The 13525-nt window shown below is 39.2% G+C and overlaps 3 protein-coding genes across 3 annotated transcripts; all 3 read left to right on the top strand.

The window, feature by feature from the left end:
* The first annotated feature begins 613 nt into the window (after window positions 1–613).
* LOC108570075 lies at window positions 614–5365 on the top strand. Its single transcript, XM_017941531.1, has 12 exons — window positions 614–640; window positions 1072–1197; window positions 1263–1353; window positions 1569–1830; window positions 1906–2025; window positions 2122–2212; window positions 2290–2423; window positions 2557–2689; window positions 4593–4683; window positions 4760–4891; window positions 4980–5241; window positions 5287–5365. Exons 1-12 carry the CDS (start codon window positions 614–616, stop codon window positions 5363–5365), a joined length of 1548 nt encoding a protein of 515 aa, XP_017797020.1.
* A 29-nt stretch (window positions 5366–5394) lies between these two features.
* LOC108578245 (putative odorant receptor 83c) lies at window positions 5395–6444 on the top strand. The gene is made up of 5 exons (XM_017941532.1): window positions 5395–5408; window positions 5556–5646; window positions 5739–5872; window positions 6187–6319; window positions 6397–6444. Exons 1-5 carry the CDS (start codon window positions 5395–5397, stop codon window positions 6442–6444), a joined length of 420 nt encoding a protein of 139 aa, XP_017797021.1.
* Window positions 6445–7777: 1333 nt separating this feature from the next.
* On the top strand, window positions 7778–13065 carry LOC108578246. Its single transcript, XM_017941533.1, has 6 exons — window positions 7778–7927; window positions 7988–8104; window positions 8713–8830; window positions 8891–9167; window positions 9281–9413; window positions 13018–13065. Exons 1-6 carry the CDS (start codon window positions 7778–7780, stop codon window positions 13063–13065), a joined length of 843 nt encoding a protein of 280 aa, XP_017797022.1.
* The last annotated feature ends 460 nt before the right edge of the window (window positions 13066–13525 follow it).

Below are 13525 nucleotides of genomic sequence, written 5' to 3' on the forward strand. Positions count from 1 at the left end.
AATTAAGTAACACTGTTTCTCACCAAATTTATGAAACACGACGGAGATACAACATTTACTCACCAATGATTTTCTACTCTCTTCACTGCCAGCACATATCAGATGCGTGAAAAAGTAAGATATGGAAACTCGGTAAGGGTACGTGTCCATCGGAGACTTTCTCTACGATACATCTTCCCCAGAGTATTCTCAAATTGTGTATCCAGCAGTATAAACCGTTTCAGCGATGACACCGTCTGTGACAACTTGAACTAATGAAACAGTGGTATTAAACACAGGCGAAAAGATGCATCTGCCTCTTGCTAATACTATTTGTGAACTGGATATAACACAGCAATATGTGAAACCACAATCGATACCCTATTTACAAGCGATGCCAATTATTATTAATACAAATGTCAAATGACATTTGCCTGATTGGTTAGTTCATCGTTGAAACAATTACTGTAAACCGAGTACGGTAAAGAATAATGAAACGACTATATTGATCCATTAATGAAGTAAGTGGACGAGATAAATATGCTAAGCGTTCTTTTACCCAGCAACATGGACTGATAAATTATTCGCGGAGACAAATTAGTACAGTAAAATAACGGACTGGTAAGACAATCCAATGCCGACTGATAAATTATTCGAGAAGGTAAATTACAGAGCGTTAAATTAACGATATAAGCATGGAACGCGTTGAATTCCTTCTTTCCTTACTTTACCTATCAAATCCATATCGCCCATTACAATTTCGATAATGGAAGCTCGCGAACTGGAGAAGACATATTTGTACCTGAGCAAAAGGTGGGGATCGATGGCCGGGATATGGCCGTATGGAAACGATCGAACAAAGTGGATCGGACGTGTCACGATGATACTCGTTGCTGCTTCATCTTTACTTACCCAGGCATGATCACCTTTAGTTATATTACAATTTTACATTCACGTTTTCGAAATTTATATATATATATATACTTGGCGATTTTTTTCATTCATCTACTATGTCTGTAAAATTAGCACACAAAAGATGGAGAGAAAATATTTTGCTAGTTAAGCTAGACGTTGATATTTGTTCAATCGTAGATTGCACACATCTTAGTGAATCTGAACACGGATGTTGTAATAGAGCAATGCCCATTTTTGATGGTCGCGATAGGAACAATTTTAAAGGAGGTGAATTACATCATACACGAGAAAGAGGTGAACAGTGTACTTAACATTTTCTCTCTGTACTTACATTTTATTTGGTATAAATGAACGATACGAAATTACAGCTAAAGGAGATGATAGAGTGCTTATTCAACGATTGGGTAACGACACGGCCGAAAAGTGAAATGGACATTATGGACAAGTACGCTAAAAGAGGCCGGTTTTTCAGTCGTTTGTACGTCGGTAGGGGACAAATTCGCGTTGAGAATGATTCATTCACGAATAAGTCGCTTCCAAATCCTGGATAAAATATGTCTATTTCAGTGTAACACCCCTTCGTAAACGCTTCTTCTGCTAACTAACCCAATTAATTCATTCGTCCACTATTCTTACTCTTATTATTATTATTCCTACTTCTCTGTATTTCACAGTAAACGGACTGTTTTGCTACGTTATATTCACCTCAGTGGCGATTACGCCTCGTGTTCTCGACCTTATTTCACCGAAAAACGAATCGCGTGGGGTTGACTTCATTTATCCTGCATACTACGGTCTCGACGAGGAGGAACATTATTACATTCTGATGGGTCACATGCTCTGCGTGATAACTGTAGTGTTTTTCGTCTACATCTCCTGTGACACGATCTACATGAATATCGTGCAACACGCGTGCGGATTACTGAACGTCTCTGGGTAAACTATTTCTGCGTGTAACTAACGATATTACCTGGAAATTTGGATTAACACCGAATGGAAATATGCTCGTAGGCATTGCTTCAAGTGGGCAGTGGAAACTGTGATTACCAAGAACGAGAAGATGCACACCGAAGTGGACGACACGTATAGAAAAGTGCGCCATTCGATCAAGGCTCATCAACACGCTATGGAGTAAGTACGATTATTTAGAAATAAATTCGACCTGTTTAGAATATTCGTTCTTCCACCATCATTTACATACGTTTATTCAATATATGTGTAAAATAGATATATTATGCAGATCGAAGACGTTCACGTCTCGTACCTGTTCATAATGGTCGCTGTAGTCGTGCTGTCGTTCAGTATCTCTCTAGTCAGGGTTAGTCAATTTTCCATTCCACGCAAAATAAATATAATCTGCTTTGTTAAATGATATAATCGAGCGTTTGAAATTAGACGTCCATGATGGACCCTTGCATGGAGTTCTACAAGTATTGCGGTTTCTTGGTGGTGCAACTGGTTCATTTGCTTTTCCTTTCTATCCAGGGACACTTTATTATACTCTCGCATGACATGACTTACGACAACATGTGAGTAGCCGTTCTTACGCGAATTTCACTGGAAGTTAAAAATTGCCAGGAAATTTCACTCGTTCAAAAAAAAAGAAAATGCAATTATCAGTTCTATCGTACCTCGAAGATTTCAGGAGTTGTTCGTTCGCAGATATAGCGCAAAATGGTACAACAGTTCGCCGAGAACGCAAACTCTGTACGTGCTAGCTTTGAGGAGGAGCTTGACTCCGCCATTGCTCACTGCGGGAGGACTGATTTCCTTGAATTTGGAGACTTTTGCCGAGGTAAATATGACAATTAACGCGATACCTTCTCGATTAACCCTTATGTCAATAACCAGAATTGTCGTCTACTTTATCGTCCAATTTTAGTAGTTTTCTGATAACAAAATACTAGGATAGGAAATTTTACCTGGAAGATCAAATATTTTAAGCGAGAATTATGCAAAGGGGTACCCGGTTATTGACATAAGGGTTAACAGAGAAAAAAGGGACACTAGAATGGTCATAAGAAATATTTCTAGATCTTAAAAGCATCCGTTTCCTTTTTCACGGTAATGAAATCGACATAAACGGCGAGGAATTGATAACCGGGACGAAAGGAGGAGCACAACAATCGAAGAATTTGTTAATAATTCTTTGACCTGCTATGCAATTGGACAGTATACAGAATTATTCAAATATATAAGTTCTAATTCTCACAAAATTTTTTGAAACACATTGACAAGTCCATTAGATGTATCGGTTTACGCTCCAATTTATTTTCTGTACTTTCTACTGCGACCATTTATTAGATCCTCCGTGAACAGAGTGGAAAATTGGACCAAATCGTGAAGCAAAAGTCTCTGACAAATTCGAAGATGCTTCTGTCCGTCAATAGTATCGTTTGCGAACTGTAGTCAAAATGGGAACATGTAAAACCACTTCCGGCACGTAGCTCACTCTTAGCCCTTTAGATGGTAAGCCAACTATCGTTAATGCAGTTGCCTAATGGCATCGCCTCAACTAATACCAAACAAAACTGAGATAACTGTATTGAAGTAATTACTATCGTGTATGCAACATCCATATCGTGATCTCGTTTCACCGAACTTGGAAACTTTTCCGAATATAAGTGCAATAATTAACGCGACACTTTGTTCCATCTTACAGAATAGTATCCAAAGGTTTACCAAAAAATTTTCTAGACTTTAAAAACTTCAATCTCCTATTTCGCGGTACTGATATTGCATTGACAAGCTCCAGTGGATCAGAAATGTAAAGCAGTGCAGTTGTACATCTAAAAGGGTGTATCTATTCACAACACGTTTTATTTGCAAATTTCCATGCCTACCTTTCGAACAACAGATTCGTACGTTCCGTTACTCGGACATTCTCGAGACTCTCTAGCTGAACGCAGAAGGGAAATGAAATCTATATCGAAAGCACTCGAGAATAAAGTGAGACGCATTCGAAAAGGGGTATAAACCATCATTGGCCAGACACGCACGAACCAAGTCCACGTAATCCTTTTAATTATGTAACACCGCTCGTAACTACCATCACGACATGTACCAGTTTCTGTCAATACTTAATGCTCGCGGTATCTATATACGTATATTGTGACAATGCCATTAAAAACAATTATACCTAACATCACATTTCTACTGGCAAATTGGCTCAAGATGACGGTGTAATAGGGATCGTTTAGAGGAAAAATTGCACGGTTGAATGCTACTTTGAGATTTCTTCTATAACGATACACAATTACGGCTCGCTCCGCCGTCTCCTCGTAGTTGTTTAAACAAATCATGACGTGCCACGTAGCGAAGCTATAGGTCCTCAGCAATTCTCCTCTTTTCCTTCTATTTTTTTTTCTTTGCCTATCTTCTTCTTCGTTTAGCGTCGATTTCTCTGACGAACCGTCGCGCATATATTCGTCGAACGTTCGTCGCGCTGGTTTCATTTTGACAATGGATGCGATCACGTTAGAGAAACGTTACTTGAGAATCAACAAGAAGCTCGGCATGCTAACCGGTGTGTGGCCCTATCAAAAGAGCTCGCCAAAATGGATCAGTCGAACGGTAGTGCTCTTTGTGATAATACCTTGTTATGTTACACAGGTAGAAAAAATAAGGATTAAGCGATCGGAAATTTTCTTTCTTCCCGAAACGAAAAGTGGTTGTTTTTTTCACTCTAATTTTTACAGTATGCCAGGATCGTCACTTTTCCCAGGATACATATCATACTAAACGATTATCCTTACTTGATAACTTCGCTCGGGGTAATCGTCAAATTTGGTAACTATTTCATAAACGAATCAGAGGTAAGTGCAATACTCTCCAACGTGTCTTCTTAACTCAATCAAATCACCAGCTTCGAAATTTCAGCTGAAATATCTTCTTGGAAAGATCTACGAAGACTGGAGAGCCATGACGTCGGAGGATGAGTACAAGATCATGACGAAATACGCGGAGAAAGGGATTTTCAGTGTCATACTCTATATTCGTAAGAGAAGGATAAATTTATATTTCAAAGATGAAGAAATTCGTGTAATTAGAACGTTCTCTGTCATTCTATTTCACGTTTGAAACAGTGCATATATCGTTATGCGCCGCTCTATTTATGTGCTTGCCGTTCGTGTCGCCGATTCTGGACATCCTTATGCCGTTGAACGAGACGCGAGCACGGTTGTTCGTCTATCCAGCTTACTATTTCGTCGACGAGGACAAATATCATTACTTGATCGTAGGGCATATGTATCTTGTAGTGGTAATGCTTATCTCTGTTTTCTGCGCCTGCGATGCCAATTACGTGTACGCCGTGCAACACGCTTGCGGATTGTTGGCCATTGCAGGGTAATTAGTTCAAGGACAATTAATGGAAAATGGTTTTCTTTATAGAAATTTCGTTGGCTTTTGTTTAGCTGAAAACAATTGTCTGTTGGTAGATATCGTTTTAAATACGCCTGCTATGAGGTAATACCCGAGGATGAGAAGGAAGCTGTGAAGATGATGAGAAAGATGTATAGAAATGTTTGTCATTCGATTCGAATACATCAACGTGCTTTACAGTCGGTATTATTATTATTATTATTATTACAGACTGCAAAATTTCACGGTTGGATCTTTTTGGTTATTTTTTCAGCAATTAATTGTTAGTTTTGATTCAGATACGTGAAAGAGATCACGGCCGCTCACGATACTTGCATGTTCATCTCGGTGGGACTGCTGATGATGAGCATCAGCACTTCGTTGTTGCAGGTGACTCGACTCATTATACCAGCTTCACTTTTCTTTTTTTTTTTTTCGATATTTAATAGTGGCGAGCTCGTGATCAATTTACATGAATCTAGATATCAGAACACGAACACGACGCAGAATGGACATTGTACTGCACGTTCTTCACGGCCCAGTTGTTACACATGCTGTTCTTAGTCGTTCAGGGGCAGTTCGTGTTGGACGCGTACGACGATGTTTATAATACGATGTGAGTACGTAAACGAAATGGGAAATACGGATTTAGGGGGAGAAATGGTCGCAGCTAACCTTGACCGTGAAAGAAATATATTGTTTTCAAATTCGAAATTTGATAACCTGTGTGTGAAAGGCTGAAGAGAAAAATTTGAGGGCAAAAATTTGAGAATTTGATAATCTAAATTGGAACATTTGCATGCGATAATTTAAAACCCTAAGTTTTAAAATATGACTGCCAAAGTTAAAATTAAATAATTTGAGAATTTGAATGCGAAAGTTTGAATTAGAAGATTCGAAGCTCCAAATATGAAAATTTATCGTTTACAGATACGAATCGACATGGTACAATTCTTCGTGCAAAACGCAAGCGTTATACATATTAGCGTTACGGAGTAGCCTAAACCCTCCCTTGTTAACCGCCGGTGGATTTATAACGTTGAATTTAAAGACCTTCTCAGAGGTAACGTGGCGACAAATACAAGATTACTCGGACTCATTAAAACATTTTACACCGTGTATACAAGATTCTCCTTCCAGATTATAAAATCATCCGTGTCTTACTATACGGTGATGCAATCGAAATGAACGGTAGAACTTCAATACTGACATAATTTTGTCGATATTACCGTGATAACTGGCACAATCTATACGTGGCTGAAGAATATTCACTTCCGCTGTATAAATGTATTCGATGTGAATTGACGAGATAATAATACAAACAAAATCGATTCAATGAGTCTATCGTATAATCGTTGAGTTAGGTTAAAACTGTACGGGATGATTCATATAAAAAGGATACTGTTGTTTGCATTACAGGCAAATACAAACAAATTTTCCCTCGTTCTTACATACATATTTATGAATCACCCTGTCCGTTAAATGTGCCATTGATTTTTTACAAAACTTATCTACTGTACTCGTTATTACGTATGTGTTGTTATATTTGTCGTGCGTGTTTATATATTGTGGTGTTATTCGTATGCATGTAATAAAACGTAACAAACCCCTAAACATATAATAAATTAATATTTTCTACTTACTCTTACTTGTCCACTTATACAATGAAACACTTGAACTGTTTGACAATTTTTTTCAAATACTTGTTCAATAAAATTTCGAACGTAAAAACTCACCCATATTGTCGAAACGTAACGTAGAAGGATTATTCTGTTTCCCACATGGTACTTTTCCTGAACACGAGGAACAGTTCTGTCGACCAAGTGATTCAACATATTGCGATAAAAGGCCGTTCAAGGTACTGAATCAATGCTCGTTTCCCACTTTTCTCCATCGCTACTCTGTCTCTGCAAACAACAGAACAGTGTAACTGCATTTAACCACCAATAATGATCTACAAATCACGGAGAATTTCAAATGCATTTCCATGCCGTTCACCTGCGGTGCAAACGTAACGAAATACCAAACGCAAGAAATTCTGCCGAAAAATGAAGTACGTATGTATATTCCGTAACATTTCCTGCGCACTACGTAACAGGTAGACTGCCCAGGACTAACATCGAAGAAGGAGCCATTTAACTGTTAATATTTAATGCAAGCTATACCGCTTCTGAATCAGACATAAGTGCTTTTCACTTTGCGAGAGTAGAGTACTGAACTTTCTAACGAGCTTCAAATAGTCCAATTTTCGGATGATCTTGACGAAAGCGTCGTATCTCCGTTTCAAAAAGGCGGTTTAATAAATGATCGAGAAACGGTTGCTCGTGTAACGATCGTGCTCTGGTCGTTTCAGAAATTATTGAACTAAACCCTCAGCGATATTAGTCTGTAAGCACACGGAATATACGATAGGCGATTATTTTCCTGACAATCTTCATCCTACCGATTCTCTTTAACTTATGGCAAACACACAAGAGAAATATAACGTAGAACCAGCTTGACTGATTTCGCTGTTACGATTATGTACGCAGAAACGGTCGAAGAACGATTTATGAAGTTGAACAAAGTGCTTGGACTGATATGCGGTGTCTGGCCTCGTCAGAACTCTCGAAGGAAACTGATCACGCAAATACTTTCTTTGCTTCTAATGGCATCTTCCATTGTTACACAGGTACGGTAGGTTCAATCGAAAGGAACGTTTAAACACGACGCATATCGTGTTTGATTGCAGATAGCAAACACCGTGCTATTCTTCAGCATGGACAATCTCGTGGATGGCATACCTTTCAACGTGGCAGCGGTTGGGACGTTCGTGAAACTGGGTAATTACATTATAAACGAAACGAAGGTAAGGGAACAACGTTCGATGGTACTTTTGAGAAAAGCACACGGGACGATTTGAACGAGAAATTTGAATGAAACATACGGGACGTTCGCTGTGGATCTCAGAGGAAGAAACTTGATTGGTGGAAGCGTGACTGCGATTGATTACCGAATTTCGATTAGTTATTTGACCTGTCGAATTAAAAAAAATGCCCGTGACTCAGATAATTTCTGCGCACAAGAAAAATTACACGGTGAACGTGTTAAAATGGCCTCCTATCGATAGTAGGAAGTCACTTGATAATTTCAATAGAAAATCGATATGTCCAAACTTGTCAATTAATCAAAATTCGTTATTGACAGAAAATGGGAAAAATTCCCAGACACGTATCCCACTGTCTATAGTATCTCTGAATTTTTGCATAATTTTTCGTCGAGTGGAACAGCAAAAAAATGGAGCTTAAATTGTAAATCACGTTTCTATCTTCAGCAACCCTATCAGTGGAACTGAAACTTTTGCAGAAAGAGTCATGCTTTCAGTGGCTTATCAACTGACATGTCGCGACACTTTTACCATGCACATTCGCCTCTAACCCTTTTTTCAATTCTCCTCTCGACACGTTGAAATTACAGTTAAAGTCGATGGTGGAACAGATATTCGACAACTGGACGTCGATCAAATCTGAGACGGAATGCAAAATCATGGTAACCTATGCTCGAAAAGGACAACTGATCGCGTTGTGTTACGCAGGTGAGATGGAGAATGAAATTACCCCGAGAAATTACCTTATTTCTCCTTTGACGTTTACAGCACATTTGTTCCTTCCCGCGGCCATATTCTTATGCGTGCCTTTCGCACCGATCATCTTGGACATTTGCGCGCCACTGAACAAAACGAGAAAACGTGCGTTCGTTTATCCAGCCTATTACTGGATGGATCCTGAGCAATACTACATGATAATGATAATACACATAAAGTTGAAGGTTGTGCACGGAACGTTTTTCGTCGGCCAAGCGTTTCACGTTTTCTTTTTGAACGTCCAGGGACAATTTGTGATAAACGCGTTCGACGAACTGTACGACAAGATGTAAGTATTGTATACTTCATACTAAAATTTCCTGTTACGTTACCTGATACACTTTCTGACCAAGAATCTCTCCAGGTTCGAATTTTCTCTCAATTCTTCCTTGTCCTTTGCAGATACGAATCGCAGTGGTATAATTTCACTCCTAGAACACAAGCGTTGTATGTATTGGCATTGAGAAGCTGCCTAAACCCACCTCTGTTAACAGCTGGTGGGATGACGACGTTGAATCTACGATCGTTCGCAGAGGTGATTTAACGATTAACATTAAACAGGTAGCGAAAGGTACTTATTGTTAGAGAATATTTGAACAAATTTAAACGTTCCCTTTCAGATCATCAAAGCATCTGTTTCCTACTACACGGTGATGCAGACCAAGTAAAAGTAGAGAGCACGCAATGAACGAAATAGTACAAACATATATGTATGATATACGTGTAAATTCGCTTAAAAATAGATACAGTTGAATTACCAACCGCGTTCTCTTCGATCATTCGAAAATGAACTTCCCCATATATTTCTATTCTTTTTTCTAATTATCGTACACGTTGTATCCTCCTACGGGAAGAAAAGGATATTCGTTACTTGCACGTGACCGACGTTTCCAATAAATCATGCTGGTAAATTCTGCCGCATGTTGTGCGCGATAGACGTCATAGGTGGCTGCGTGCATGTAATAAAGTGCCGACAAGCCGAACGTACCTTAATTGAACCGCTTGAGAATTAACCGCGGGAGAATTCTCTGCCCTTTTTTCGCGAATGTTCAACTGCGAAATCTGGACCGTGGGATCGAGCGAAGCTCAAACGTGCTCCTCGCTCAGGTACACACGTAACGTTAACATAAATGTTCACTCTGTCATGCTTTACTGGATTTATACGATATTCCATTATTTACAATACAATAGAACGTGTGAAAAGTGTAATTGTATCAGGGGTAGGAATTTTCTTGAGACAATTGTCTCTAAGAATTTCACCGATAAATAGTAGATCGTAGGAGTTCTGGATGAACAAGTAGGTTTTTACTCGGTAATTTCGGGAATACAAAGCGTTAACTAACTGTACTGTAACGATAGTTGCAAAGTCTCTCGATCTTCCTCACTCTTCATCTTTCAACATTCCAAGTTCTCGCTTTTGGCTCGCTACCTTCTAATTTTCCGTACAGGGTTGTTTGCCCTCTTCGTTCACACAACTACTGCTCCAGATCACAAACAAACCCTCGTAACATCTAATTTCTGTAACTTGTTTCGACATACTAAGAAGACAATGTCGAGTGACAGAATAGAGTGTAAATGTCGCGATGCTTCCTTAATACAGCTAGCAAGGATGTTGCAAACCCTTACCGTGGACATGATAGTAGAACAGACGCCATTCTTCTGCCCGCTAGTGTTGCTGCTATGCAAGCAGGTGAACATTGTGTTCATGGTTATCATCAGTTCGCTCCTTGCTCAGGTACACACGTAACGTTAACATAAATGTACACTCTGTCATGCTTTACTCGATATATACGATATTCCATCATTTACAATACAATAGAAAGTGTGAAAAGTGTAATTATATCAGGGGTAGGAATTTTCTTGAGACAATTGTCTCGAAGAATTTCACCGATAAATAGTAGATCGTAGGAGTTCTGGATGAATAAGGAGGTTTTTACTCGGTAATTTCGGGAATACAAAGCGTTAACTAACTGTACTGTAACGATAGTTGCAAAGTCTCTCGATCTTCCTCCCTCTTCATCTTTCAACATTCCAAGTTCTCGCTTTTGGCTCGCTACCTTCTAATTTTCCGAACAGGGTTGTTTGCCCTCTTCGTTCACACAACTACTGCTCCAGATTACAAACAAACCCTCGTAACATCTAATTTCTGTAACTTGTTTCGACATACTAAGAAGACAATGTCATGTGACAAGATAAAGAGTAAATGTCGCGATGCTTCGTTAATACAGCTAGCAAGGATGTTGCAAACCCTTACCGTGGACGTGATAGTAGAACAAGTGCCATTCTTCTTCGCGATAGTGTTGCTGCTATGCAAGCAAGGGAACTACATTATAAATACAGATAAGGTGGGAGGATGCTCGCGATCTTTATCTTCCACCTTGACATTTTTCTGCAACTGTGTGACACGACTGTTGCAGTTCGAATACCTTCTGGATAGTATGTGGGAGGACTGGAATCAAGAACGATCGTACAAGGAGATCGGCATCATGAAGAAGTACGGACAAAGGGGAAATCTGCTCTCGAGGTTCTACGTTGGTAAGCTCTCCGAAGTTTTAATTAGAAACAATTAGCAACTCTCGATTGGACATTTCCAGTGAACGCGTACATTTGCTCGTTCTTGTTCATACAAGTGCCATGGACGACCCGATTGGTGAACTCGTACAAGACACAGAATATAACGCCAAGTTTGCAATTCGTCATACCCGGATATTACTTCGTCGACGAAGTAGAATACTATTATTACATCATACTTCACGGAACGTGCACAGTTTTGATTGTAGTGGTGGTGTACTGTGCCTGCGACACCAGTTACATGGTACTGGTGCAACACACTTGCGGACTGTTCGCCGTGGCCGGGTGAGAAAACTTGAGAGATACATTTTTTCTCTCATTTTCGTCGGGAAATTATTATCGAGATTGCGTGGAACGTTCACAGATACCGCTTCAAAAATTCAGTTCGCGAGGACAATAGCGTGAAGGGGAAGTATTTCGACCACTGGACGAAAGAGGCGTACAAGAACGCGTGTTTCTCCATTCAGGGACATCAACGTGCTATAAAGTCAGTATTGACATTCTTTGTTTGCATGTCTTCTTCGTTAGTTTGTGGTTCCTCTTTTCTCTACCACGTTTTACCGCCGTTTTACTCAGCTTTGTAAAGGAAATTGAACGCGGCCATGACACGTACCTTTTCACCTGCTTAGCCATGGTGATTGTATGCTTCAGTATTACTCTGATCCAGGTGAGCTTCCTTTTTTCTCTTTCCTACGATTACATTTCGCGTTGTTTAATCTGTGGAAATTTTTCACTGTTTTCAAATCAGCTGAGTACGGCGGATTTAGATATAAACTTCTACAGAAACTGCAGTTTCATGTTGTGTCAACTGATGCATCTATTTGTCATCATGCTTCAGGGACAGTTCGTGCTGGATTCGTGCGACAGAATTCACGCGGCGATGTGAGTAGAGCCAATAAACGATCTCGACGAAATTATATATTAATTACACTATTTCTTCAGTCGAGACTTATCGTTTCTTCTTCTGTTTTGTTTACGTATGTAATTCTTCATCATTTCCTGCGAACAAAAAAGAATTATATAAAATGTACGTTAACCCTTTGCACTCGGAGATGATTTTGCTGTACAAAAGGTTGCAAATCGGACCTTCTTCAAAATTTGTTCAAACTAACGTAGAAATAAAGTATACTATTTTATTGAAATATTCCACGTATTCTCCATCTCACCATAACGAACAAATTTATGGAGGCCCATAGATCTGTTCTCTCTCTTCGTTCATTATCCACCAAGTGACGATTGTTTAACGTCGCTTCCCAGTCGCCACTCGATTGCAAAGGGTGAACCTACCACAATTTTGCTGTTGATTCGAACGGCACTCCGTGTATCACACGCGATGATAATGAAACTTCCAGATACGAATCATTATGGTACACAAGTTCTTCGAAAACACAAGCATTATACGTGGTAGCGTTACGAAGAAACCTAACACCTACCTGTTTAACGGCTGGCGGTTTAGTGCAACTGAACATGGCAAGTTTCTTGGAGGTAAACACCACCAACATTCACTGACAATCACCTAACTCTGACCATTCTGATATGTTTCGCTCAAACAACAACGATGTTTGCAGGTGGTAAAAATGTCCGTATCCTATTATACGGTGTTGAAGACAACGTGAACAGTGAAACGAGAATTTATCAGAATTGCACATAACTATAACTTTATTTTTATATATTTATAATTATAATATATAGAAGAGCATTGCTCAAAACCACGTTGGTAACAGTAACAGTTTAAAGAAAAAAGTCAATAAACTGAAGAGAGCGTTACCGATTACTCTGAGTATGACTAACAGAATTACCTGTCACAAGATGCACAATAATTATTATTATTATTATCATTATTGTTGTTACTGTACATGTTGTCACCTATTTCGTAAAAGGTAGAATAAACATAATAAAGGATGGTACGTAACATGGTAAAACGTGAAGAGAAACAAACCGAACGATATTATCGTGCGATAGATGTAAAACCTCGTTTTAAAGAAGAGACATTTGCTTTGCAAAAAAGAAAAGGTCCAACGGGTGATTAAATCTGTCGACTAACTAACGATACATTTGTTCGTTTCCAAATGTAGA

Source organism: Habropoda laboriosa, unplaced genomic scaffold, assembly GCF_001263275.1.
Source record: "Habropoda laboriosa isolate 0110345459 unplaced genomic scaffold, ASM126327v1 scaffold3760, whole genome shotgun sequence".
In the NCBI taxonomy this organism is placed as follows: domain Eukaryota; kingdom Metazoa; phylum Arthropoda; class Insecta; order Hymenoptera; family Apidae; genus Habropoda; species Habropoda laboriosa.

Coding starts and splice junctions, on each gene's coding strand:
- LOC108570075 (XM_017941531.1), top strand. CDS start 614: ATGCCGACTGATAAATTATTCGAGAAG. Junction 1,198..1,262: donor ACGAGAAAGAGGTGAACAGT/GTACTTAACATT, acceptor ACGAAATTACAG/CTAAAGGAGATGATAGAGTG. Junction 2,213..2,289: donor TCAGTATCTCTCTAGTCAGG/GTTAGTCAATTT, acceptor GTTTGAAATTAG/ACGTCCATGATGGACCCTTG.
- LOC108578245 (XM_017941532.1), top strand. Junction 5,647..5,738: donor TCAGCACTTCGTTGTTGCAG/GTGACTCGACTC, acceptor ACATGAATCTAG/ATATCAGAACACGAACACGA. Junction 5,873..6,186: donor GACGATGTTTATAATACGAT/GTGAGTACGTAA, acceptor TATCGTTTACAG/ATACGAATCGACATGGTACA.
- LOC108578246 (XM_017941533.1), top strand. CDS start 7,778: ATGTACGCAGAAACGGTCGAAGAACGATTTATGAAGTTGAACAAAGTG. Junction 7,928..7,987: donor CATCTTCCATTGTTACACAG/GTACGGTAGGTT, acceptor GTTTGATTGCAG/ATAGCAAACACCGTGCTATT. Junction 8,831..8,890: donor GATCGCGTTGTGTTACGCAG/GTGAGATGGAGA, acceptor TGACGTTTACAG/CACATTTGTTCCTTCCCGCG.